At 25.3% G+C, this 26,849-nt stretch overlaps 3 protein-coding genes across 6 annotated transcripts in view; 1 reads left to right on the forward strand and 2 right to left on the reverse strand.

Moving 5' to 3' along the window:
- The first annotated feature begins 1,637 nt into the window (after positions 1-1,637).
- On the forward strand, positions 1,638-5,526 carry LOC129611683 (E3 ubiquitin-protein ligase Smurf1). The gene is made up of 2 exons (XM_055524950.1): positions 1,638-2,633; positions 3,240-5,526. Exons 1-2 carry the CDS (start codon positions 1,751-1,753, stop codon positions 5,519-5,521), a joined length of 3,165 nt encoding a protein of 1,054 aa, XP_055380925.1. The 5' UTR covers positions 1,638-1,750; the 3' UTR covers positions 5,522-5,526.
- Positions 5,527-5,767: 241 nt separating this feature from the next.
- Positions 5,768-6,517, reverse strand: LOC129611685 (probable oligoribonuclease). Its single transcript, XM_055524951.1, has 2 exons — positions 6,464-6,517; positions 5,768-6,348 (listed from the first exon to the last, which is right to left on the reverse strand). Exon 2 carries the CDS (start codon positions 6,331-6,333, stop codon positions 5,791-5,793), a length of 543 nt encoding a protein of 180 aa, XP_055380926.1. The 5' UTR covers positions 6,334-6,348; positions 6,464-6,517; the 3' UTR covers positions 5,768-5,790.
- A 2,764-nt stretch (positions 6,518-9,281) lies between these two features.
- The window catches only part of LOC129612061 (uncharacterized), a 29,573-nt gene continuing 12,005 nt past the window's right edge, over positions 9,282-26,849 (reverse strand). For 2 of the 4 annotated variants that reach the window (XM_055525515.1, XM_055525513.1), the window contains exons 2-4: positions 24,495-24,587; positions 16,466-16,647; positions 9,282-9,620 (exon numbers count right to left, since the gene is read on the reverse strand). In XM_055525515.1, the coding sequence (XP_055381490.1) occupies positions 9,534-9,620; positions 16,466-16,647; positions 24,495-24,579 (354 nt within the window). In that variant the 5' untranslated portion in view covers positions 24,580-24,587 and the 3' untranslated portion in view covers positions 9,282-9,533. Of the gene's footprint in view, positions 9,621-16,465; positions 16,648-24,476; positions 24,588-26,849 lie in introns of all 4 variants that reach the window. The other 2 variants (XM_055525514.1, XM_055525511.1) reach the window with 1 other exon arrangement.

The raw sequence follows: 26,849 nt of genomic DNA on the forward strand, positions 1-26,849 counted from the left end.
TTAGATCTCCATTTAATATTATAAGTACATAATATTATACCTAGGAAAACCAAAACGTTTATCTGTGTATTTAGTGGCGCGAAAAGTATTTTACTAAGCGTATGTTATCATGCTATTAAAAATTTTTGCTTTTAAAATAATGCACGTTATAGGTATTTTGCAATAAGCAAAACTCGGAATTTTTTGTTATTATATTATTTTTTTGAAGTAATAAAGAAAACAAAAATCAATAGTTACTTAGTGGTACTTTGCAAATTTAAATTTACATCGATTTCTTAAATATGGTTACATCTCAATTCACATTTCCTATAGACGAAGATCTGTAATATAATTTTTGTGTTACGATGAAAATGGATGTGCACCTCGTATATTTTTGATTCGCTTTTCATAAATGTATGTATGTAGATAAATATAGTTAGGTTGCCAGACTATGTACCTACAAGAATATTACAAAAGTTAAAGGAAATAATTGCGAATATTTTAGATTAAAAAAATTTATAATATTAAGAGATTATTCAGAATCTATAAGTACTTATAGTGGACTGTTTGTACACTTGACTGTATGTACATACATAAATACATAAATGTAGGTACATACTTAAATTATGACAAAAAAAATCATTGCATAAGTACAAAAATTTTCAAAAGATTTGATTTATTGCTGAAAATAAAAATATTTGATTATTTAACAACTATTATTAAGTACTCAAAACATTTTCAATAAAAATATATGGAATTCAGATCGAGATTCAAAGCATCGTCTCAGAGGTAATCATAATTTTGCAAATTTATATTTGTATGCACATCTGTTATTATTTACATATACACGTAATACATTTTTAATATGTTTAAAATTATTGCTTTCAGTTTTTCCAATTTTTTGTGTAATTTCAATTTTATTTTTCTAAATATCTTCACATACATTTATGTACATAAATTATAGAGTTGAGCGTTTGTACTTACAAAACATCATTTTCTTATGAATTCCCGAAATCTCGAAATGACAACGTGAACATAAAACTCGCTTCGAAATATATATATATGTACGTATAACAATCTCTTATGGAATCAGTATTTCAAAATGAAAATTATATAAGGAAAATAAATTATACATGTAAAATAAAAATTATGGCTATAATTTCATTAATAATTTAATGTAAAATTTAAATTTTTAAAAATACTATAACGGAACTATAAGTTGACATTCCTAATGTCATTTAATAAATGTATTGTCAAAATATTAAAGCTACATTCTCATTTTAATTGACATCTATTGACAAACTTTTTAACTTGTTCATGCAAAAATATTAAATTATTTTTTAGAAGTGTTAAGTACCGTCTGACCTAGCGATCTTATGTCATAATGAAATTTTTCTTCAACATATTTTTTTATGTATAGAAATGAATAAAATTCAGATAATATATAGAATTCATATATTATCTGAAATTATTTAGAAAAATCGAGAGTTCTGAAGTTTTCTTTTTTTAAGTTTCCACCTTATGGTTGAACATATTTTAAAAAGTTCCCACTAGATCTCGTTTTTCACCATTATACTTAGAATTTTCTGAATTTAAATGTCAAAGTGTCAAAATTTTTTGAAGTTTCGGTCATTTTGTTGTGGTAGTGTTTATTTCCTTTCACATTAATTAAAGTCGAAAAAATAAATTCTAGCATGAAATTATCATTAATATTTTTGTAAAAAATATTCAAAGCTTTAAAATTCGAAAAAATTAGAAATTAATAAAAATTATGAATAAGACGGAGTTCCAACGCCGTAATGGATCTCACAAAATTAGAATAAATGTGTTGTGTGCAAGAAATTTAGTTCGTAAAGATTTATTTCGACTGCCAGATCCTTTCGCGAAAATATCTGTTGACGGAACTGGTCAAGTATATACAACTGATCCATGTAAAGCATCCGTGGATCCAAAGTGGAATAATAATTACGATTTATATCTTGGTCGCGGAGATGGAATTACAATCACGGTTTGGAATCATCGAAAAATCAGAAAGGGTGGCGGCTTTTTGGGCTGTGTTCGTATACCTGCTAGCACAATTCAAAGATTAAAAGATGCTGGATATCAAAGGTTAGATCTACGTAAACTCACGTCTAGTGATACAGAACCAGTGCGAGGACAGATTATAATAGCGTTAATGTCTAGAGATGGTCCATGTAGCGGAGGTAATCCTTTAGCTGTAGTTGGACCTGGAGGTGATGTTTTGGGTCCTTCAGAAGGCGACTCTTCCGAAGATAGTTTGCCAGATGGTTGGGAAGAGAGACGTACTGATAATGGACGCATATATTATGTAAATCATGTGACCAAATCCTCACAGTGGAACAGACCATCATCCAGTCCATCTGTGGTTGTGAATTCCCCCAGTTCAGCATCAAAAGAGGGAGAAAATTCAAATATGGTTAATTCCGCAAGTAATGCAAATTTAGTTTGCGCAAAACCAAGAAGTTCGACTGAACTTACTTTAAATTCCAACAAAGAGAGTACCAATCAAACGGATCGATTAAATTCAGAAAATATTAAAGACAATATAGCAACGATGTCCACCTCAAGTGGTGGTAATAATAGAATTATTAGTACCAAACAAATTAAAGAGTCAAACAACAGTTCAAATCAAGGTAATAAAAATATCAAATGAGAATTTTAATCATAAGTAAATTATCAATTTATCTTGCATTTCATTAAATCCAAGTTATAGCTTTTAAACTTTTTAATATTCGAAATTCAATTTTTTATTCAATTTTTCATTAGGTTTAGTTGAACTTTGTTTATTTTAAACAATTTAAAAAAAATTTTTCTTCTAATTTTTCTAATCAATTTAATTTGCAAAGCAAAATGCATAAATTTATTTTTGTCTATCACAGACTATTCATTATAGTTATATTAATGTTTTTAACTATAATTAAGTGGGTAGGTAAGTACCTATAATAATTTTACTTTGTAGTTTTACTGTAATTATTGTACAACTTTATATTTGAGTTGAAAAAGTAGGCATTAAAGGTCTTCTCTACCCCCTTTTGAGAACTGCGTTTGTATTTTTAGTGTCTTAAGTTTAAATTTTCATCAGGTTTCGTTTTTTCATATGAGCTTATCTTCTGAATCATTACCAAAATTTTAAAATTAAAATTCAAAACAAAAAAAAATTTATTCACTACAAAAAGCTGAAATTTGCGTTTGTACATTTGTAAAATTATTATTTAAATAAAACATTTGAAATTTTTCAGGCAATGAAATTTGTAGCATTTCCGCCAGAGCTTTAAGTCCTGGCTCATCTGTTTCTTCGAATTTTCTTCATTCTGCTAGTTCAAGCCAATTAAATCAAAATAATTCTAACAAAAATAAAACGCCAAAAAATGGAGTGGCTGTTAATAACTCTTCAACTGAGTCTCCCGGTCGAGCATCAAATTTAAATTCATCAATTACAAGTAATGTTGCTAGAAATGGTGGTGAACGGAACATAGCCACTACATCATTTAATTCGCCTTCTACTGCCAGAGAAAATAATGACTCAAATGCTGTTCAAAATGGTACAGCTTCCGCCAGAAATGGAAATGTTCTTGTATCAAACTTAAACATAACTGAGCCCCAACTTCAAGTTTCGAACCATATCAATAAAACAAATGCAAATGATAATCTAAATAATTCACAGAGGTTAAGGAGAACTTCTCGAAATTTAGAGGACTTAGTTCGCCGACGTTCTTCCCGTAACAGTAGAACAAATCGCAATGGTACAGGAACAGCAAGACCATGTATGGACTTACCACCTAGCTATGAAATGAGAACAACTCAGCAAGGTCAAGTTTATTTTTATCACATTCCAACTGGCGTTTCAACATGGCATGATCCCAGGATTCCTAGGGATTTTGATGCTAAAAATCTTCAACTTGGACCTTTGCCAAGTGGATGGGAACAACGCCGTACAGCTTCAGGTCGGATCTATTTTGTTGATCACAACAACAGAACTACACAATTTACAGATCCCCGATTAAATGGACACATTTTACAAATGATAAGGAGATTAAATTCTGAAGGTGTAAGTAACAATACTGAACAACCACAAATAAATACGTCTGATTCTAATACCACATTGCCATCAAGCTCATCAGCACTGTCAAATTCTTTAATCAACAAAAATACGATTCAGCCCAATTTACAAAATCGTGTTAATATAATACCACAAATTGCGCAAATACAATCAACTTCAACTTCTAATAACGAAATCAATATGAATCATTCAATTCCAACACAACAAACACAATCGCCTGCCACAGCAGAAAACAGAACCTTGCATGTTCCTGCTGATTTACCTCAGGGTCTTCTTGAGCAAGGAGCCGATTTATTGCCGAAATATCGGAGAGATCTCGTAGGAAAATGCCGAGCTCTAAGAACAGAATTACAAGCTTTACAACCACAATCAGGACATTGCAGATTAGAAGTGTCACGAAGCGAAATTTTTGAAGAGAGTTATAGACTGATTATGAAGATGCGACCAAAAGACATGCGAAAAAGATTAATGGTAAAATTTAGAGGAGAAGAAGGATTAGACTATGGCGGGGTAGCTAGAGAATGGTTACATTTATTATCACGCGAAATGTTAAATCCCCAATATGGACTTTTTCAATACAGTCGGGACGATCATTATACTTTACAAATCAATCCGGATTCTGGAGTTAATCCAGATCATCTTTCTTATTTTCATTTCGTTGGACGTATTTTAGGAATTGCTGTTTTTCATGGTCATTGTTTAGATGGTGGATTTACAACGCCATTCTATAAACAACTTTTAAATAAGCCAATAACTTTAAGTGACATAGAAGTAGTTGATCCAGATTTGCATCGAAGTTTAACATGGATATTAGAAAATAACATAACAGGAATACTCGATTCTACTTTCAGTGTAGAAAATAACAGTTTTGGTGCATTAAAAATTCATGAATTAAAGCCTGGTGGTGCATCGCTTTCTGTTACAGAAGAAAATAAACGCGAATATGTGAAATTGTATGTAAACTACAGATTTATGAGAGGAATTGAGCAACAGTTTTTAGCACTGCAAAAAGGTTTTTGCGAACTTATACCCAATCATTTATTGCGACCATTTGATGAACGTGAATTAGAATTAGTAATTGGTGGTATTAGCCAAATTGATGTTAACGACTGGAAAACACATACACGATTAAAACATTGCACTCAAGAAACACCACAAGTGATATGGTTTTGGCAAATTGTAGAATCATATCCATCGGAAATGCGAGCTCGATTACTACAATTTGTGACTGGTTCATCTCGTGTGCCCTTACAAGGTTTCAGAGCTTTGCAAGGTAGCACAGGTGCTGTAGGACCCCGTTTATTTACAATACATTTAACTGCTGATGTGCCAACTCAAAATTTACCAAAAGCGCACACTTGCTTTAATCGGATTGATTTACCCCCTTATGAAAATTACCAGCTTCTTTATGATAAATTAACACAAGCAGTAGAAGAAACCTGTGGTTTTGCTGTAGAATGACAGATATTTACAACATATCGTGATAGAGTAATTAATTTTTTTATAATTCAACGTTTTTCGTTATCTTTTAAAATATTTTTTACCTTAAATATATTTCTTAAAATATTTATTCATGTGGTTTATAAAAAATATAATTTGAAATAACTATAACGCTAAATTTTTGTTGCACAAATATATTTCACCATTTTACTTAGTTAAGTTTAATATCTTTACAAATAAAAAATTTGAAAAAATAAAAATTTTTCATTAATAATGACTAGATTTTATTTTTATAATTTTACATTAATTAAGTTTTCTTTGTAATATTTCAATTCTTCTATAGTTTCCTTTATATCATCTAAACTACGGTGAGCCAATTTTTTTTTAGGTGCCTGTTTATATATTTCTGGATTCCACCTTCTACATAGTTCTTTGATTGTAGAAACATCAATTATACGATAGTGCAAGTATTCATTTAAATTTGGTAAATATTTCATTATGAAAAGTCTATCCATATATACAGAATTTCCTGCCAATGGACAAACCTTTTTCGGTATGTGTTGTTGCAAAAATGCCAGCAATGTTTTCTCAGCTTCTTCAACGCGGGTAGTTGAATTTTTACAAGCCTCTAGTAATCCGTTTTTTTGAAAATGTTCTTTGCACCAATCATTCATTTTCTTTAAATCACCTTCTGACTGATGTATGCATTGCAAAGGACCTTCTGCTATAATATTCAGCTGTTTATCAGTAATTAAGCAGCTAATTTCCACAATTTTATGTTTTTCAATTTCCAATCCCGTCAATTCTAAATCTATCCAAACTATGTGATCCATCTTTTTATGAAGTGGCTGCGATAGTTTTGAAACAGAGGAAAAATTTTTTTTTATTTGAAATATACAATTTCGTAACATTTAATAGTTTGTTGAAAAACTCAAAACAAAAATTTTAGTATGTTAAAATTACTTTAGTAAATAAACAACTGGGGAAAAGCAGATGTCATTCTTAAGTCAAGTACATATGTTTAAAAAATAGCAATAAATTTAATAAATGTTTATGTGGTGAATGTATGTTAAATTTCACCACAAATTTCAATTAGAGTAGTTTCAATATCGCCTTTCAATGTATTATCATTTTTAAGCTTGTTGCTACACAAGTATGAAGTAATACTTTCACAAAGTTGAAATTAAAACTAAAACCACAAATGTCATTCTTGGCAAATCCATACATACATATATGAAAATTTTGTGTTATTGCATGTACATATGTGAATGTTAACAAAATAATCTATTTTAAATTGAATTAGAGGAAATCAATTGTTTAAATAAAACAGTGGAATGAATTAATAACATATTGTACAATAACGGTTTGACATTTAAAAATGTTCATTTTTGTAGCAACAATTATAGGAAAAAATTTGTATCGACCTTCTTGCATATCGAAGATTTTTCTAACCTTTTTAATTTGAATTCACAATAATAATTTTTCAGAATAGTCACAACAAACTTTTTAAATTTATCAACCTTTAAAATAAACGCTATTCTGAATTTCAATTGTTAGTAGGTTTGGTAAAGATTGAATTGTTCATGGATGTTGTTTTGATACCAATATATACATATATGTACGTCTTACTTTAATTTATTACAAACCTATGGCACATATTACATATGTACATACATGTATTATGAACATTTGTAAACATTTGATTATTTCTGCGGAAGTAATTTGCGCTCTTGTCCTCTCTTTTGAATATGTCAGTGTTATTTCTCATTTTTTAGCTAATTGTCGATATTGCTCTGGATTTGTATTTCTTTTCCGATATTTAACATATTTAAATTAATTTCCGCTATGAATATTTTATGTTTATGTTTTGTACCTGTATTTGTTTTTGTTTTTAAAATTGACCGCAGCCTGTCATTTTCAGTAATACAAAAATTTAATATCGGAATGACATTTATCTTTTTACAGACGCATCTTTTCAGAAATACGAATTACAAAAGTTTGACTTTTCTTTCGCTTTACCGTTTTTAATAAAATGTTATTGTTCATTACAATAAATTAAATATCTTCATCGATGCTTTGTATTCCAAATTTTAATTTTTACCATTATTTCATTATTCAGAACGTTTTAAATAATATAGTTCTGTTCAAAATAGATATAATTAATTATAATACATTATAATGCATTATTATGAAACCTGTTCAAGATAGAAATTTGACAGTATAAAATTGAGAGAAATATGAGATTTATTAATAATTTTTTTACAGGAGAAAAATATACTATGTATAAAATTTACAGGGGAATTTTATCTTGGACTCCCTTATTTTGAACGAGAAAAAAAGAGGACAATAAAAAAATATTTTTACTCTCGGAAATATTTTATATTTCATCTTTTGTTTTTTTTATAATTAAATAATATTATTACGTTTATAATATATAATAATAATATAACGTTTCTATAAGTAAAAACGTTATATATTTTGATTGCGATATAGTTTTTTTTTTTTTAAATATTTGTATAATTTTTATTTTAAATTTTAAAATTTTTTTCCATAAATCAGAGAAATTTGAATTAAAATATGTATGCATAGGTGTATATGAATTCAAAATGAATTTTTCCAGCCTAAAAATTCATTTTGATGAATTCTTTGTTTTAAATATTATAATATAATATATAAGTATATTTCTTTTTCAGTGTTTATTATACTCGTATAATATTATATAAAAGAAAAATTAATAAAATTTTTAAATAAAATATAATTATTAATGGCTACTGCATAACTATTGCACAACTATGTTTTGAAACTGAAATGTAAACAATATTAATGTGTTAAAATATTCCATGGGTTCATTAGCCGATAGCCTAGGTAGCTAGTTTTTAATTTATAGGTAATTTTCATATTATAATTAATGTTTGTAAATAAATAAATAAAATACCATGACCTCAAAATTGCTGCAATATTGTATTACTATACAAAATTCAGTAATTGCAACTCATAAGCTGAATTCTGTTTAAAAATTCTGTAATTATTGCAATTTTTGAACTGTTTTTTTGTACATCTCGATACAGAATATAGTAATAGGTACAATGTATTGGAAATATATACATACGCATGACTTTTTTATTCTTTAGAAACAAAGATTATTTAGGAACAATTTAATATTACAATTATGAGAGTCTTATATGTACATATAGAGGATTAATAATAAACACTGAATTAAGATGTTCTCGTAAACCCCAACAAAAGGTATATCTGTTATATAAGATTGCAAGACGTATTAAAGTACATTACAATATATATATATTACATTATAATATTATGTATGTATATAATAATATTGAGTGTCAAATTTCCAAAAACTACTTAGTGCTTTAAGAGAAAAAAAAAATATTTAGAACATTTTAATAATTATTTTTTCTGTTTATTTCTTTAATTGACAATAAAATGCCGAGGTATCTTTGTTATATTAAGACAAAGAACCATGTATATATATATATATATATATACTAATATGTATATAGTACAACTATATATATTAACAATCGTTACATTTAACGACATCATATGAATGATTTTTTATACATACTTATATAAATTTTGCTAATATTTTTTTTATTAGCACATAAAATTTCTTAGAATTTTGATAAAAATTATATTATAAATATAATAGGAATTTGATTAAAATTTAATATTATATGCTTACATACATATTTACATAGTTCTGTATTAATAAAATATTTAATAATTTCATGTATACTTTTTTTTTTTTTTAAATATAGTCTTTTTTATCCGTACAATTATACAATTTTATTTCAACAAATTTAAAAAATATTTTTCACTTTTTTCAGTTTTAATTGAATAAAAATAGTTAAAAATTGAAAATTGACTTTTTACATTTAAAAATTTTTTTTTTCTGTTTTAAATCTTTTATTTCTTTTATTTTTTATTTGTTTTTTGCAATATTATAATTTCTCATTTTTAAATAATTATATTTTAATTTCAAATAAGTCTTATATAAAATTGAATATAAAATTTAATTTAATCCAGGATTTTCTTTAAAAATTTCCCCTGATACGGGATATTCTACATCATTATCATTTACTCGGCCATTTGCATTAATCTAAAATATAAGAAAAATGAAAAAAAAAAAATATAAAAATTAGGTATCATACACATAATTAATAGTATAAAATTAATTTTATATTATATATTAAATATTAATATTAAATTTTATTTAAAGATCTTTATTAATTTTAATTATAATTAATTCAAATATAATTGTGTGCGCCATCATTAGCTGTGCTTATAGGACGACTTCATGCCTTAATGGTCAACATACGTTTCACTTTTCTTGTTTACAAGCTTTGTTGGCAAAAGAAATGAAACATATGTCAATCATTGATGCAAAACTCGTTATGCAAACAAGCCTAAATATATGCGAATCGGTTCAGTATAAAAGTTTTAAAATGACAGAACGAATATTGTCTCTTTCAATATCTACCTTTAATTCGTCTGACCAAATTATGTTCAATAAGGAAGGTTAAATGACATTAAATTTTACATATCGAGTTTTTAACAGAAATATATTTCTCTGAAATAGAAAAATGGTATAAAAAAAATTTATATGACTGGCAACTATATTGACATGCACAGATATGAACTTAGTTATCTGAACATAAAATTTTTAGTATTGACTATTCCGATAAATGAAATTATGCTCTAGTTATATGAATTTTGACAATAATTTAATTTTGACATATAATTTAAAAATATATGTAACGGATACCTAATGTATCAAAAAGTGTATTTATTTTACAAGTGCAATATTATTTGAAAGTTTACCGAATTAAACTTTTAATCTAGTCTCTTGTCAGTGAAATTTCAAGTCTTTGGTGATGTTTGTTGCATTAACTTGAAATTCTATACTAACAAGTTCATTTTCATCCTATGAAAGGAACCCGTAACAAGATCTGGGGATTCAATCAATTAGCAATTGAGTTATCAATTATCTGAACTCCTTCTGGAATTAATTATTAACAATTATGTACTTCATATAAGTGCGAATCTACTGCATTTGAGCTTTTGGAGAGATTTTGTGTGCACTCGTGCATTACAAATTCCGTTGAACTGATTTTAATGAAAGTTTATATATGAGATTTTATCTTAACTAAGAAATTCTTAGGCACTAAACCGATTTTACATTTTTAATAATTAAACTTAAATAAATAGAATTAATTTTCTTGTAATTTTAATATTGAACTCCATCTGAAAATATGAAAAAGTCACTCGATTTTGAGGAAATCAGATGGATTATTACTAAGGGCGGAGTATGCATTTCAGTATATATTCAATTCTGGTTCTATATTTAAACAAATACAAAAGTAAATTTTGAGAATACTGCGGAGTTCGAATACCGTTTACAAAAGATTTGCATTTACCAAAAGATTTTAAATGGAAAGCAAAAACAAAATGTTCAAGGATAAATTTTAATTATTTTACATTTGATTATGCAAATTTTTGAACAAATTTTTAAATAGCCCAATTTACTTTTGAATGCTTGCGGTAGTAATGCATTTGTGTATGAGCACAATATTATGTTAAAACTTTTAAATATTGTTTTGTTTACGTGGAACTCTGAAGAGTTTTTATATGCTAGGATATGGAATGAATTTGAGAACACATTGAATTCATCATATGTAGGTACACTTGAATTCAAGTTTGGAACAACTTTTTTACTTTCTTTCTTTTTTTGTTTATTTTAATATCTACATACTATATACACACATATATATATATATACGTATATATTGTTTTGCTATGATAAAAGTGCTTTCAATTTTCTGTAATCGTTTACGTAAATATTATTTTTATAATAAGAAATTACTTTTAATGGTTACAGAAAAAAAATATCGAGATTTCCCTAATTTTAAAATCACAGTATATATGTATATACATTAGAAATATTAGAATGCTAGATATATTTTACCCACAACAAAAGTAAAAGTGAAATGGTTATGAAGCATTTTTTCGAAAATTAAAATTTTGCAATTAAAACACCCTTACACGAAATTAATATGTAATACATGTATTTTAACATTTAACAGTAACATTTACTCAATTTACTCTTACATGAGAATAGCTTAAATGAACTATTCTCAAATATTGTTGATATTTTGATATCAATGATTCGCACTGATTGCATTTACAGTGATATATATAATTGTCATCTACATTATTATATTAGTTTTGTATGTTTAAGATTATTTATGAAGTATGTAAACTCAGCGCGAGTTATTAAACTCTTTGATTATATAAATAAATAAATAAAATTTTGGATATTTTTGTGTTGAAGTTATAAGATTCATAAAGGAAAGCAAAAGCTGTGAATACCTTTACATTATGCGAGTAATATGTAAAATCAAAAAACAGCAGAATTCACAATAATAAAAGTGGGATTATAGGATTATACAATGTTAGAAAAGAGACCTCACTTTATACTCTTTTCAAGTATATATTCATTTTCTACTTTCCTGCCGGTTTTTTGAGAAAGTTTACATAATATATTTTTTCTTTCTGCTTGTTTTCGTACTTTGAGTTCTGTACTCCATATTTCATATAAAATGTTAACAATTCACAATAATTCATAATATTTTTTATATAAATATATAAAGCTTTAGAAAATTACTAATTATATAATGCATTTGCAAATTTACCTATTGAAAAAACTTTTTTAATTCGAATATAAGTTATTATCATAATTCGGCATAAAAATTCTTATGTAATATTCTTATGTAATATTCTTATGTAATATATAAGAAAGTTTCTTTAAAGTAGGTGATATATTTTATGTAATAGAGAAATTTTTTTAGAAAATATTTTCCTGATAAATTTGAAAATCCCAACAATTTGTTGTTATTATTTTCATTAGGTCCCTTGTACGTCGTTGCTTACAATTAATTCATTTGTTGCGACATTAATTAAATTTTCCTGTTTTTAAATTAATGCGGAAGTCTATAACATTTTTAACTTTGCTAAACACAACATATTGAATTCATTAACATACATCATATATTTCGAACCTCTCAGAAATTTGTAAAGAATATTCTTTGCTGTTTAATTGGCTAAAAGTAAAAGTTATACTTGTTTTTGTCGATTGTCATATGTAGCTCTAAGCTTTATATAACATTGCTGTACATTTTACAAGGTTTTATAAAAAATATCTTTAAAAAAAAATTTTTTAAAAGAAAATATCGAAAATTAAGAATAAATTAAGAATAAATTAAAAAGTTTAGTAGATAATTTTTTTTGCAGAAGAAAATCTATTTGTATGCAGGGACATCCACAAACATACGAATCATACATGTGTGTTACAATTTTATTCAATTTATGAAAAATCAAATAGAGTGACTTTAAAATACCCAATTAAATATTAACATTGTCATAAAGTTATTTTTTTCTCTGAAGACGCAATATTATTTTGAAATAAACCTTGTAAATTACATAATTGTGTCAACATTTTAATATTAAATTTGATTTTTAATTCTTTGTAGTATTTAAATTTCTTGAAATGAGGAGTTCACAGCAAGTACTTTGCTTTTCTATTGCAAACCAAAATTATTCAAAATAGCCATCGCATTTCAAAAATTGATCATATTGCGCCTGACAGCAGGCAATATTTTATGTCTTCTATTATTTGGAATGAAGAGCAACTTTATTTTTTTAAATTCGTCCTCTTAATAGCAAACAAGAAATGAATGTAACACAAGGCAAAATATTGTTTTTCACAATTCTTGTGGGAGTCAATAATATTTTAGAATTCGTTTTGTGTTAGAAAGTTTTTAATTCACGAATTGTCATTTTGGCATAATTATTCAAAATCCAATCAAATTAAAAACAAAAAAAAAATTTTCCTTTTTTAACAAAACTTTTTACTTTTTCACTATAAAAATAAATTTTTCTTCTAAAATTAATTGATTTCCAAAAAAAAAAAAGAAAAAATAATAAAACTTAATTTAATAGAATGCACTTCAAATTTAACACATCTTTCATTCACAATATTAAGATAATAGAAGAGTGTGTAAGGGATTCGTTTAAATAATAGCTACATATATCTTTAAAAATAATTGTTAATAAAAAGTTAGGTGGAAATTTTAACTTAATTAAAAAACATTATTATACATGTCACATAATACTATCTATATACTTATATATAAATACATATATACTAAGCTAATAGCTTTTGAAAAGTTTCCTGTCTAACCAAATTAACTGTTATAGGTACATATGTACTCGTATTTAAAATTAATATTCGCTTATAATTGAATTTCAAAGAATAATAATGCATATAACTTTCATGACTCTTATGCAATATATAAAACTTAAGTGTTAACGTACATACGCACATCAATATTTTGTAAATATTGAGGAATATAATAAAATCAAATATCAAACAAAAATATAAGAAAAATTTTAAAACTTAAGAAAAACTTTTAAAATTCTATATTAAATTGTGAATGAAAGTGAAAAGCGAAGTTAAATTTTTGTAATAGTCATAAATATATATATTATTGGTATTCATGCATATATTTGGTTGTTGTCAAACTAAGCAATAAAGTGAATCAAAATTTGATTAAAACATATTAAAGTTTAAAACACACGACTTTTCTTAAAATACAATATGATTGACCTAATCAGATAAGTTACTTTTGGTTAAAGAGAATATTGTACGCCAATCACTGTATATCATGTCATTTTGCCTATTACCGTTTCGCAAAATCAGTTTCCCATTGAACGTTCTGTTACAAATTTCCTATATAAACAAATCCGTCTTTAAGAATGTAGTATTTATCTACATTCTTAATACCAAATTCAGATAGCTATTAGAATCTTGGAGGGGGGTTTAAAATTTTTTTTTCAGATTAAATTTGTAATAATATCTGTTATAAATTAAAATATAATATAAATTTTCTCAATTTAGCTTTATATTTCTAATTTCGTAGATGTACATTATATGTCATGTGAATTAAAATAAATCTGACAATCTGGAATTGATAACACTCCATAACGAATTTTGGCAGTTTTGTATGTCAAATTTTAAAATCAAAAATGATTATTTTATTATAATCTATTGACATATCCATGGCACCTACTCCAGAAACTTATAAATTTCCTGTACAAATTACAACCAAATCCCAAGGATATTAAAATAATTTTAATATTAAATTCACTACGTCATATAAAATATTTAAAATTAAAATATTATTATAAATAATAAAAATATTAATTAGCAAGTTGTTAATTCCATTATTTATATTAATAAATTAAATAAAAGAAATGAGAAATGTACTCATAAATACTGGAAAATAAATAAAAAATATCATATGAGACGGTGGAAATCATAATATGTATAAAGGCAAATGAAACAGGTCCAAGATATCGCAATGCTATAGAAAAAAATTAATTAATTTATGACATAACTTTTGACTAGACTTTAAGTAAATATCACATACATATATGTATATACACATATAATATAATATTATGTAGATTTTAAAATAGACAAATTCTATTTTTAGACATTATATTTTTACTTTATTTGGATCCAACGATTGCGATTTAAATATACTTCATTCAGTATTTTCTTTCCTTTTTTTTTCTTTTATTTCGCATTATTTTATTTTGTTATTCAAAACAAAATAAGAAATAAATTTAATTTTTTTGACATATTTAAGTTAATATATAAATGTATGAGTATGTATATACAATTTTTTTTTCCGTCTCTTAATCATGACCGTTTACAATTTTAACAAAGCGGGTCTTTTCAAAAAAAATATATATGCGTACATTAACTTTTATGGTAATGATTAAAATCGTACAATAACAGAAATACAGGTCTGGTTCTGAACATTCAACTCGTAATCGACATACTTTTTTTTTACTAATTTTATTATTTATGTATTCATACATGGTATTTTAAGTTTATCGGCTTTTATGGTGCTCTGTAAATGCACCTACTTGAAGTTTATGTAAAATATATTTGACAGAATTGGTGCTAAGGTTGTATTAATTTATTTTAAAAATTTGATTTAATTATGCTAATTTGTGGCTAGTTGTTAAAGAAAATGTATTTTTCTGGCTACTAAGCTGCAAGATTGAGTAATAAACATTAGTTAATTATGTAGGGCCTATATCTTTTTTTAATTTATTGTTATATTACAGACGTTTCAAGTTGTAAGTTAATTTCTTCCTAGAGCTAAAAAGTAGTTTTCTAGCAATTTATTTGAGCCTATAATCAACTGATTGCAATTTCCAGTCAATGCAATTGTTAAGATGCGTGCAACGATTTTACAATCAAGCAGTAATTGCAAAAATTAAAATTGCTTGTTTGTATATGAACCCTTATATTGAATTTTTTTGACATTACATTTCAATGACATTCCTTTAAATTTATTTGTTACCTAGAAAATTAATTTGGAAGATTTAGCTTTTTGTGTTAGAAGCGTTCAATCAATTTAATTATATCTTGTATAAATTAATTTTATTTTAAAAATGTCTGTAATACAAAACAATGTCACAATTTTTAATCAATGTCACGACGCTGATGACTGTACTTATATATTATGCCATTTTTGCCTTAAAAATTTTATTATCTTTTATTCTTGTTTACAAAAATAATTTAAATATTGAAATCAAAGTTCAAATTAATATGAAATAAATATTACAAGTACAAAACATATGTACATTGTATTTAAAAAAATTTTTTTTTTAAATGTTATCGGAATTATAAGAAATTAAAAACCTGCTCTTAAAAAAGGTTATATGTGAAATTTATTAACACTTTTCCAATGAAATATTTTATCATTCATTCTAATATAAAATTTTGTATAAGTTATAATAATAAATAATATTAATTAATAGATCTTGGAAAAATACATACATATATAAAAATTTATTTTATATACTTACTAATTGTTTCAAGAAATTCATCACACGAGATCTTCTATATTGTTCAAAAGCTTTTCCATCATTTGAAAAAACTTGTGCTACAGCATCAGGACGACCTTGAAATTCTTCTAAACCAACTGTTTGTGCAACTGATCTTTTACCATGGCCACCATAGCATGCGTGACCAAATGCTTCGCATCCCTCTGTAAATTAATTGTAATTTTATATTTATTTTGAATCCCTTTCTTATGTGTAATATTATATTGTAAGGGTATATTTGATTTTGGGGGGGTGAAATGAACTTGTAAAATAATTTTTAATTTCTTTGTCTTAATTTTTAATTTATTGACATAAACCAAATTTTAAGTGAAAACCGTATTATACAATATGTGACTTGTTTATTAATTGGAATACCCCTGGTTGTTTACTAAAATTTCATATAATCATTTCCAAGAAAAACTAGAGCTCGATTAATTTTTTTGTTTTCTTAATAAAGTGGTAATATTCCACGAAATATAAAAATAGTTTTATAATAAAAATAAATTAAATCTAACAATAGATTTAGATTTTTTAAAAATTTAAATTTTTAATTTAACAATATTACTATATAATTATTCTACAATGGTATGTTAAGACACTAGAAATGTCTTCTTATTATTTGGAAGAGAATTACTAATAATTATTTGGATATATCAAAACTTATATACTAAAGCAATAATACTCATCTAGGAACATATCATGTGGCACCTTCGGAATTGTAAGAAGAGACGCTTAGCCAAATTTATAATTATATAAAAAGTTATAAGTTTAAGGTTTCAGCGACTTGCTCTTAAGTCGAATAGTGGTCTAATATTTTCTACCCAAAAGCAAATGTACCACTCAATTTTAAATATTCTATAACTTCTTCTAAAAATTCTAATACTAAATAAATCAAGCTATAATCATAATTATGTAATAATTCTTGTAGAAAAGTTATAGAAAACCTTTTATTTCTCAATTTAGAATTCTAATTTTGATTTTATTTTAATCTTTATAAATTATTCTTATCAAAAATTATTTCAAATATATTTTTAAATTTTGCGCAGCATTAAAAATTCAAATTGATTTTAAATTTTCAATTAAAATTCACAATAATTGAAATGTTTATAAAATTCTTCAAATCTATTTCATAAATTTAGTTATGTTGCAATTTGCTTCTTGTTCTATTGAATTTTTTCCACGAATTGATTGACAATCTAAATATTTAATAATTTTTTAATTTTTCATCTCATAAAATTGTAATTTCAAATTTTCATAACGCAAGTCTCAAATTTAATAAAAATAATATTATAGGAAGCAAATAAAAATTCCATACAATTGAAATGTATATTATATGAAAACAAAATGGAAATATCTAAAATTTTATAAAAGTAATTTAAAAAAGATAAACATTGCTTTTTAGATGACTTTTGTACTTTAATATTTGAATAATATGGCCACATTTTGTACAATAACAAGTAAAAACGCTTCAGTAAGTCTAAACTGCCTGAATTATTCTCTGCACCTTAACAATCTGTGTATAAAAACAAAAACTTATTTTTGAAATATTAAAAATTATAGCTTTTAGGGTTTTATAGCATTTACTCGGACATGTCATTCGATCGGGCACATGACTGCCAAGTTTCATCAATCTAACTTTATAATTTTCTTGAATTTTAAATTAGCTTTCAAAGTCGACCTTAACGTATCAAGCCATTCTACAAAAACTTCAAGGATATAATCTTGGCAATAATTGGACACAAAACTGCCAAATATCATGCAGCTAACGTTACTGTGAATTTATTAATATTAACTTTAAAGGTTATATGACGGCTACCCGAACTCATTTACCAAATTAGTCCATAGTTACATTAAAGTCTGTCCTTAAAAATTATTTTGTCTTAAATTTAAAAAAAAAATAAAATAATAAAATGTTCTTTTGATCCTATAATACAAGAGGAGAGGACGAAAGAGTGGAGCACTTATTGTGTGAATATGCGACGGTGGCTCGCCTACGATTAAGATGTTACCAAAGCCCGATGAAAGTCTGAAGGCTTGAGGTGGCTGTTATACATCATTTGTAATGCTTAGGTATAGTGCTAATGTAAGTAAGAATGTAAATCACAAAAGATCCTATCTGGATGCCGACCTCCAACGAGAAAAAAAAAATCCTAATAAATTTATTGAATTTAATGAACAGGAATGTTCAATTTATAAAAATTTGATTCCTTAATAATCAACCTATTACACATTCAATGTATATTTCAATAATTTTATATTAGTTAAAAATATTTTATAATCATTTAATCAAAAAATGCCACCAAATAATTTCAAAAGTGTACATAGTTCATTAAGCTAACATATTATGTGTGCAATTGCTTTAATCTGGATTTGTTCGATAAAATTGTGAAACTGACCGTAAAAATTAAATTAACTAATATTATATGTACATATATGCATGTATGCATGTATAGTTCATACCACTGTAATATACAAGAATTATATCACTAGCTATAATTCATATTAATCCTGTTGGAATTCTTTAATTACAAAGTGTATATAGTGCATAATTTAAAATTACCAAAAAAAAAATAATTTTTTGATTTCCCTAAATATCATTTATAGTGTATAAGGTGGGTGACATATGCACTAAATATTATGTTATAATTATATTTATTTGTATAATAATAAAATATATTTTAAAATAAATATGTATAGGGGTGTCATTAATTTGATTTAATTTCCGATGAGAAAATTTATTAAGTGAAAAGTTCATTTTATTAAAACATTTTACTTTAAACAATGTGTTTTATACATGTTTTAATAAACCATCTTAATAATTATATCATAAAATATTTTTAACAAATATTAAAATCATAGGTATACTTAACATTCGTATTTACAGTCGAATCCGCATAAAATCACTTTGGATATAATCACAACCCGCTTATTTTCAAATAAATGTCATGACATAAAAATTTCTGTATAATACTCGTATGTAGTCTTACATGTATTTGTAATCGGATAACAGGCAACTGTTTTGATTCGCAATTTACTCAGTCCCATTTAAAGTATGTCGTTTAAAATCACATTTACTAAAAATTAAAACCTTAATTTTAATTTGTTAAAAGATGGAACAATAAAATTTCATTTGTATTATTTCCTTTTTCTGTATTATTGACAACAATGTTGGCTGACTATTATGTTATTTAATAACAACAAAAAAATCCATTAATTTACAATTAGTTCTGTTTTTCCAGCCAAATATTCAATAAACTTATTGCTTTACATATAAAATATATAAAAGTTATATAAGTATATAACTATAAAAGCTATATTAACCCCATTCAATTTCTCAAAATATGGGGAATTAAAAAAACCTCCTCTATTTTTACAAAGTGTGACATGAAACGGATGTGGTTTATTTTCACAATTCACTAAACGTCAGTAAATTCTGTACGTTATTTGATGTGCTATTAACCGGGATCCTATTGTGTATATATACTCGTACATGCTCATATAACATACATCTATTCAAATATATCAGTTTAATATAAATATTAATTATTATTTTTTTTTTGCAAATATATACTCGTATTTTATAAATGCTCACGTACATATTTAAAATCCACTGGAGAATTTTATGCAATATAAATATTTTTTTTTATATCCTGAATAATAATTTTTGAATTTTTTTAAGACATAATAATAAATAATTTTTTGTTTTCTTTCTTAGCTTTTACATAATAATGTTAAAGTTATAAATTTTAATCTTTTTATTATAAAAACGTTTATAACACTTGGGAAAATAATTTTTAATTTAAAGTAATTAAAAAACAAATTTTTAATTAGGTAATCATTGCCAGCAACAGGTATGCATCCAACTTTAATTTTTGGATTATATATACATACATATATATATATATATATATATGTACATAGTTATTAATTAAATATTATATTATGTATAAGATTGTAAGGGGTCTATACGTAGCTATTCTTATTCGTATCATCTTTGAATTTAAATGAGTTTCGACTTTTGAATTTCTTTTGTTATTTGAAGACTGTATTCTTGCTTTAAAATTGTTTCTCATCACAAAAAATAGTATTTTTTTTGTTCTTGTTTCCTTTTTTTAAATTAAAATAAAATTTTTTGTAGATTTTAGAAATTTAAAAATTTACAATTTTAATCATTTTTCTTTTGCTACACAAAAAAGCTCTAAGGATTATTTAGTAAATATTATAATTTGAATTTTTTCTTAAGGATTCTCTTATATTTGGTTAAGAATTTTGTATATCATGTGAATTTTAAATGATATATTTATATATTTAAAAAATAAATGAGGTATATATGTACTTTTAACGTCATAATATAGGATTCATAACATATGACTCAAAAATAAAAATTGTGAATATACTCGTAATTATTGTGAATGTAATTTTATTATTTTGAAAAATTTGCTGAGTTTTTTAAATGATTAACATTTGTTAATATAGATATATTTCCCGAATCCTTAGCCCTTCAGTAAAAATTTTAGTGACTATGAGCTTTAATTAAAAGTATATGTAATCTAAAGAGAGTAATTTGTTCATATAACAGTAAAAGTTTCGAATAATGAGAGAACATTATTAATACCAATTAACAAGTGCCTCTAAATTTCAGCCATAAAATAAATTTTAACTCATAGAAGAGGAAATTTTTCTCGCTCTCTTTCTTGATTTTTAGTACAACACAATATGAAATTGAAAGACAAATTCGTAATATGTTATACAACTTACAGTGTATTTGAGTTGTATGGAAATACTATGAGTACAATTCATTTCTTAAACATACATGTATAATAATAAATTTACAAAATTCAAAGGGAAGGAATTTTTTTTAAAGATAAAAATAAATATCCTTTTAACATTTTGTGATTTAAATTTAAATATACGTACACCTACATGTTCGTATAAAAAAGCATATGTGTACAAAATTTGTATATTATACAAAATATTTAAATCTTATAGGAAAACATGGTTTCATTTCATTACAAAATGCTCAGTAAAATCAAAATTTATTATGGTTAATATTGGTCAAATACCCATATTGTATAAGTATTTTTTAACCAAATAGACTGTTATAATAAGCTTAGCAATTAATTTAATTTTTTATTTTCTTTTATGAAATCCAATAAATTTTCAAACGATTATTGAATATTTTTTTTTATAATCTTATTTTTTTTTCAAATTTAATCAATATATATTTAAAATATTTTAAAAATAAAATTTGTATATATGTATGAAAATAGGAGACATTTTTACCGACTGAATTACTATTGGGGCCTGCCTGCTTGCGGCGGAATGCGGCAGTCACTGGCGGGACACGAAAGAGTGCCGTCATGCGAAAGTGTTTCTTTCGGCGTGCTCCAGCGGATTCACCGCGGAGTTGCTGGAGATGAGCAGGAGCCGGGTTCGCACTATTGCGAATTTCTTCACGGGGCACTGCCCAGTGAAGTACCACCTGCATAGGCTGGGAAGTCGGGCTCCCCCCTGTGCAGATTTTGTGGGTGTGACGATGTCTCTGACATCGTCGTCTGAACTGTTGTCCAACTCCCTTAGGGATATCTCCGGCTTTGTGATTGGGACGGGGATATTATATACGGGAGAGTGGGGGGGGGCTACAATAAGTCAAAAATGACTGCGGTGGTTTGGGGCGTTACTCCTGTTCCACTCGGTTCCCTTAGAATCTACGAATCTACTATCGACTTTACACACTGGATCACTTCATAATTTTCAACTCAAAATATCTTCATTTCTATTAAGTAAAAAAATATGCAATTTTCAAGTTCTGGAATTTAAAAATTCTGGAAAGTCCAAAAATTCGTCAATCAAAGAGTTTTAACAACTGATTTCAATAACAATTTGAGGCAAAGGGGAATGTAACGTCAACCATTAATGCAAAAGCTGTCGTGTAAACACAACTAGTAAAATATATGCGGTCATTTATTATTTCTAATTTGTTTTTTAATTTAACTCGCCTATTATTTATATAGACAACGATTATATTATGACAAGTTGAAATTGATAATATAAGTATAAACAGTTCCATTGAAAATTAACATTGCCGGAAAACACAATTACAGGTTATCAAAAAAAAAATATTAGGTGAAATAATATTAAGAACTATTTTTAGAAAGTGAGTTAATTAGAAGAAAAACAAAATATTCAAAATAGTAAAAATATAAAAGATTTGTTTATGTCTACAGGTAATAAATTAAATTATAATGACAGGTTTTAGTCAAAATCGCTACTACATGTAACAATACAATTACTCAGAATCTACTATCATGATATGTAAGTATGTATGTATGTGAAATTTTGAAAAAAAATTCTTTATAAATGAGAGAAATTCGAAATATTTTTTTCTGAAATTTGGAAATTTAAATTTTGAAAATTTAGGTTTTCAAATCGCTAACTTCATTGTGTGTTTATGGATATGTATTAAGGTTGTAAAACGTCAATGACAATTATATAAAATTTAATTTTGTTTTTGAATTACATGTCATCACTGATATTTTGAACTAAAATATAGCAGTTAAGTATGTAAATATGTATAGATAATGAGGTCTTATATATATTATCTGAAACAAAAATTTTATTAACAAAATAACCTTTATTTAATAAAGACCATAACTGAATATTTGCTTTTTTGCATAATCTATATTGTGTAATTAAAGATTTTCTGTTTTAGAATCTGAAAGTATAGCTACTATTAGCGTATTTTATATTACTGGAAGTAAATAGATTCAACAAGCCTGTACGACTAGCTAAAATATTTCTGGTTTTCTTTTCCACTTAATGATATTTTGTAATATTGAAAGAATACTCGTAAAACACATTTAGCAACATTGTCTCTTTAAAAATTTCTTAAGTTTTGATTGACTTGATTCACGGTTTTTGATTAAAAATTACAGTACATAAAAAGACATTCAAGCTCATCTTCATTTATGAAGATTAACTTGCATTAATAAAGATTTAACATTTATATAAATGGAACTTTGATTAAAAAAAAGGATTTGTTTGAAATTCCAGTACTGTTCAGAGCTTCCTTAGAATTTAAGCCCGAACGACTTTGTTGACGACATCCAAAAAAACTATTTTGTCATTTACTATTAAAGATTATTTGTAAATATATTTGATGAAATTTGCTCATTGCTAAATCGACTCACAGTTTGACAACAAATATTATAATATACTACAAGCGTATGAATTTTCACGCACATGGGTACGCCTCAGAACCTTGTTACAGAAGGATTTGTTAACTTACAATACCCTACAATGATGTGGTTTGTATATTAAGCTTTTGTATTAAAGTGCAATTTTGAAAACTTTATAGAAAATTTACAACCCCGACATATTTGAAGTTCAACTATATAGAAATAGAATTTGTTTATCATTTTTTAGATACTTTCTTCCTGTTCATTATGCACATAAATTTATTGTATAAGAGAAAATGTTGCATTGCATGTATATATGTATTCGTATACATACATTTGACATATTATATTGAACTTCCTTATTGTTCAATCGGAATAAACATCTAGATTCGAGATGAATGACTAACAAATGTATGAACCTAAACACGTATATAATAACAAACTATTTAGTTTCCTTTTTTTAGATATGAGAAACAGTCAGTTTTTAATATTGTAAATTTAATGATATTTTTGACAGGTATTGTTCACAGTGCTCTCAATATGTAGTAATACATTCGAAATTCGATGACAATTGGAAGCTTTGTATTTCTGAGTAAAACAATATTTTTGTGTTAATTAGTTGAGAAATGTTTTTAAACAATGTCTATACAATATAATATAAGTATAATGTAGAAAAAACTTGCGACAATTTAATATGAATAATTCAAATTTTAAAATGAAAATAGAACAGAAAAGAATTCGAATTCGAAACAGTGGATGTGTTTTGGTAAATGTATTTCTTTATTGCTTTTCTTCACCGATTTATATATACTTACTTTTATAATAAGACTTACTTTTGGGTTTCGCCTGATTTTGCTCAATTAATAAACAGAGTATTACAGCTATTGTTATTGCAGTTATTAATTTTTGCTTTGACATTTTGGTATCTGGAAAATAAAAACAAAATATTATTAATTAAAATATTATACTTGATTGGTCAGTTATATACAAATATGTTCAACTATTTTTCATTAAATTTGAATAGAACAAATTTTAATTTCTGTGTCCTAGTAATTCTCATTTTCATATTTACATCGTATAATGTAAATAATTGGAAAAAAATAGAAACTTTTAATTATAGAGACAATTATTATTATTATTTCCAATTCTATCTGAATGCATGTATACTTGCATTTACGTCCACATTTACGCATTTAATGTATGCATATTTAATGCATACAAGTACTTGTTCCCCGACAGGTTAAAAATTGTTCTTAATTATTAAAGTAATTTCAATACTTGAAAAATTCTTTATGTTAATTATGAACATAACTGTTCATTTCAAGAATATTCAAATGATAATTAACATTTATATGTAATGAAAATAAGAATAAATTGTTAGTGTTTTGCATATTTTCAGGAGTTCAATATTACAATTAAAATATAAAACATCAGACAAAAGTAATTTTTAGAAGCTCTATAAATAATATAAGAATATTCAACTCTAAACGTTCGGCTTTGGTATGAATAAAATACAAATAATGGAGTAGATTTTTGGAAGATAAAAAACGCAACTCAAACTAAACAATGTCGTATTTAATCTGCAATTTGTCTTTCCCAATTTGAATATCTTTGCAGATCGCATTTTTTGGCTTCTCTCTGTTTTCATGTTATTGAATTTATACAAAATTTAATCTGAGATTAAAACAGTGTTTAATTGCCCGTACACAATTTTAAAAAAAAATCTCAGATCTAGTCTCGAAATGAGATAAATTTAAAATTTTGCGTTACATATTCAAATTTCCCATTTTTCCTCCTTGTTTCTGTCTTTGGAATCCTTATTTTATGGCATTTACATATAAAATAATGCGTTATTTAAAACCTTTGAATTTTTAAAAAATACACAAGTGTAGGATGACTTTTTAATTCAACATTTTCATTATAAAAAATGAACTTTATATTCAGAGATTGATTTTTATACTATAAAGAACATCCTTTACAAGTCCTGTAATATGAAAACTAATACGGAAACCCTAAAGAAAAAAGTGCATTAAATTCAAATTTAAAACAAGAAACCAAATACAAAACAAAATTTTCTGCTCCCTCTACGTCATATAGGGTCACAATAATAGGTGAAAATTGTAAAATATTTAAAAAAATTCTATTTATAACTTTTAAATTTACTTTCATTTAAATAATATTTACTAGAAAATTACACAAAAAATTTAAACGTACATAGCCATTTACAAATTAAAACTGTTATAAATTCATTTTACAGTTCAGTCTAGGACTTTATATATCCAGAATATTTTGGAAGCATTTCTTTATACTTGTGCTTTAAATTTTCGCAAAAAATTCTTAAAAAATTATTAATATTTTAATGTGAATTCTGTTTAAATTTTGAATTCTTACAATTATATGACCTTTATTTAAACGTGAAATATGTACGTACAAATATAATTCAATTATGTTATGTACTTTACTACAATTTTATTAAGATCCATTTTTTAAGTAATCGAGTGGGTCTTCCACATATTAAATAGTATATAATGTGTACTGAGTTCTTTTAGTAATTTGCTGTAATTAAATTTCATGTATTGGAAGAAAAACATTAACAAATTCTATTAAATTTATCTTTGATATTTTTTTAATTTAAAATTATGTTAATTAAGTGTTTTTGTTATTTCTTGTGTTAAGAACAGAAGATTTTTATGAAATTCATATTGTTTAAATTAAAAATTTACTGCTCAATGAAAACACAAAAATTTTGAAAAAATATTTTGTTTACTGTCAAAGTTTTTTTTGTGAATCCATCCCAGAGAAAACATTTACTCTGAACACATAACACATAATATGTACTTGGAAATGTATATTCTTGTACTTACTCACATACATAATATACAAATAAAAGAACAACTTTTAGATTTTCACCTATTTTTAAATTTTCATATTTTACTTTAACCTCTTAAAATAATGAAATTTAAAAAATAATATTTGAATTATTAAAGTACTCGTACAGTTTAGAAATTGGCAGCGTATCTGAGAAAGGATTTAAAAATAGCTTACAATTGTTTGTTACAATTGGATTAAAACCTGCAAAGCAGACTCAAGTAAGCGCTTATATTGCATATCTTTCAAAATGGCATTTAATTAAAACAAACTATTAATTCGACACTCAATTGACACTTTCATCTTTTTGATTTCACTTT

Source organism: Condylostylus longicornis, unplaced genomic scaffold (genome assembly GCF_029603195.1).
Source record: "Condylostylus longicornis isolate FDR11 unplaced genomic scaffold, ASM2960319v2 ptg000055l, whole genome shotgun sequence".
NCBI lineage: Eukaryota > Metazoa > Arthropoda > Insecta > Diptera > Dolichopodidae > Condylostylus > Condylostylus longicornis.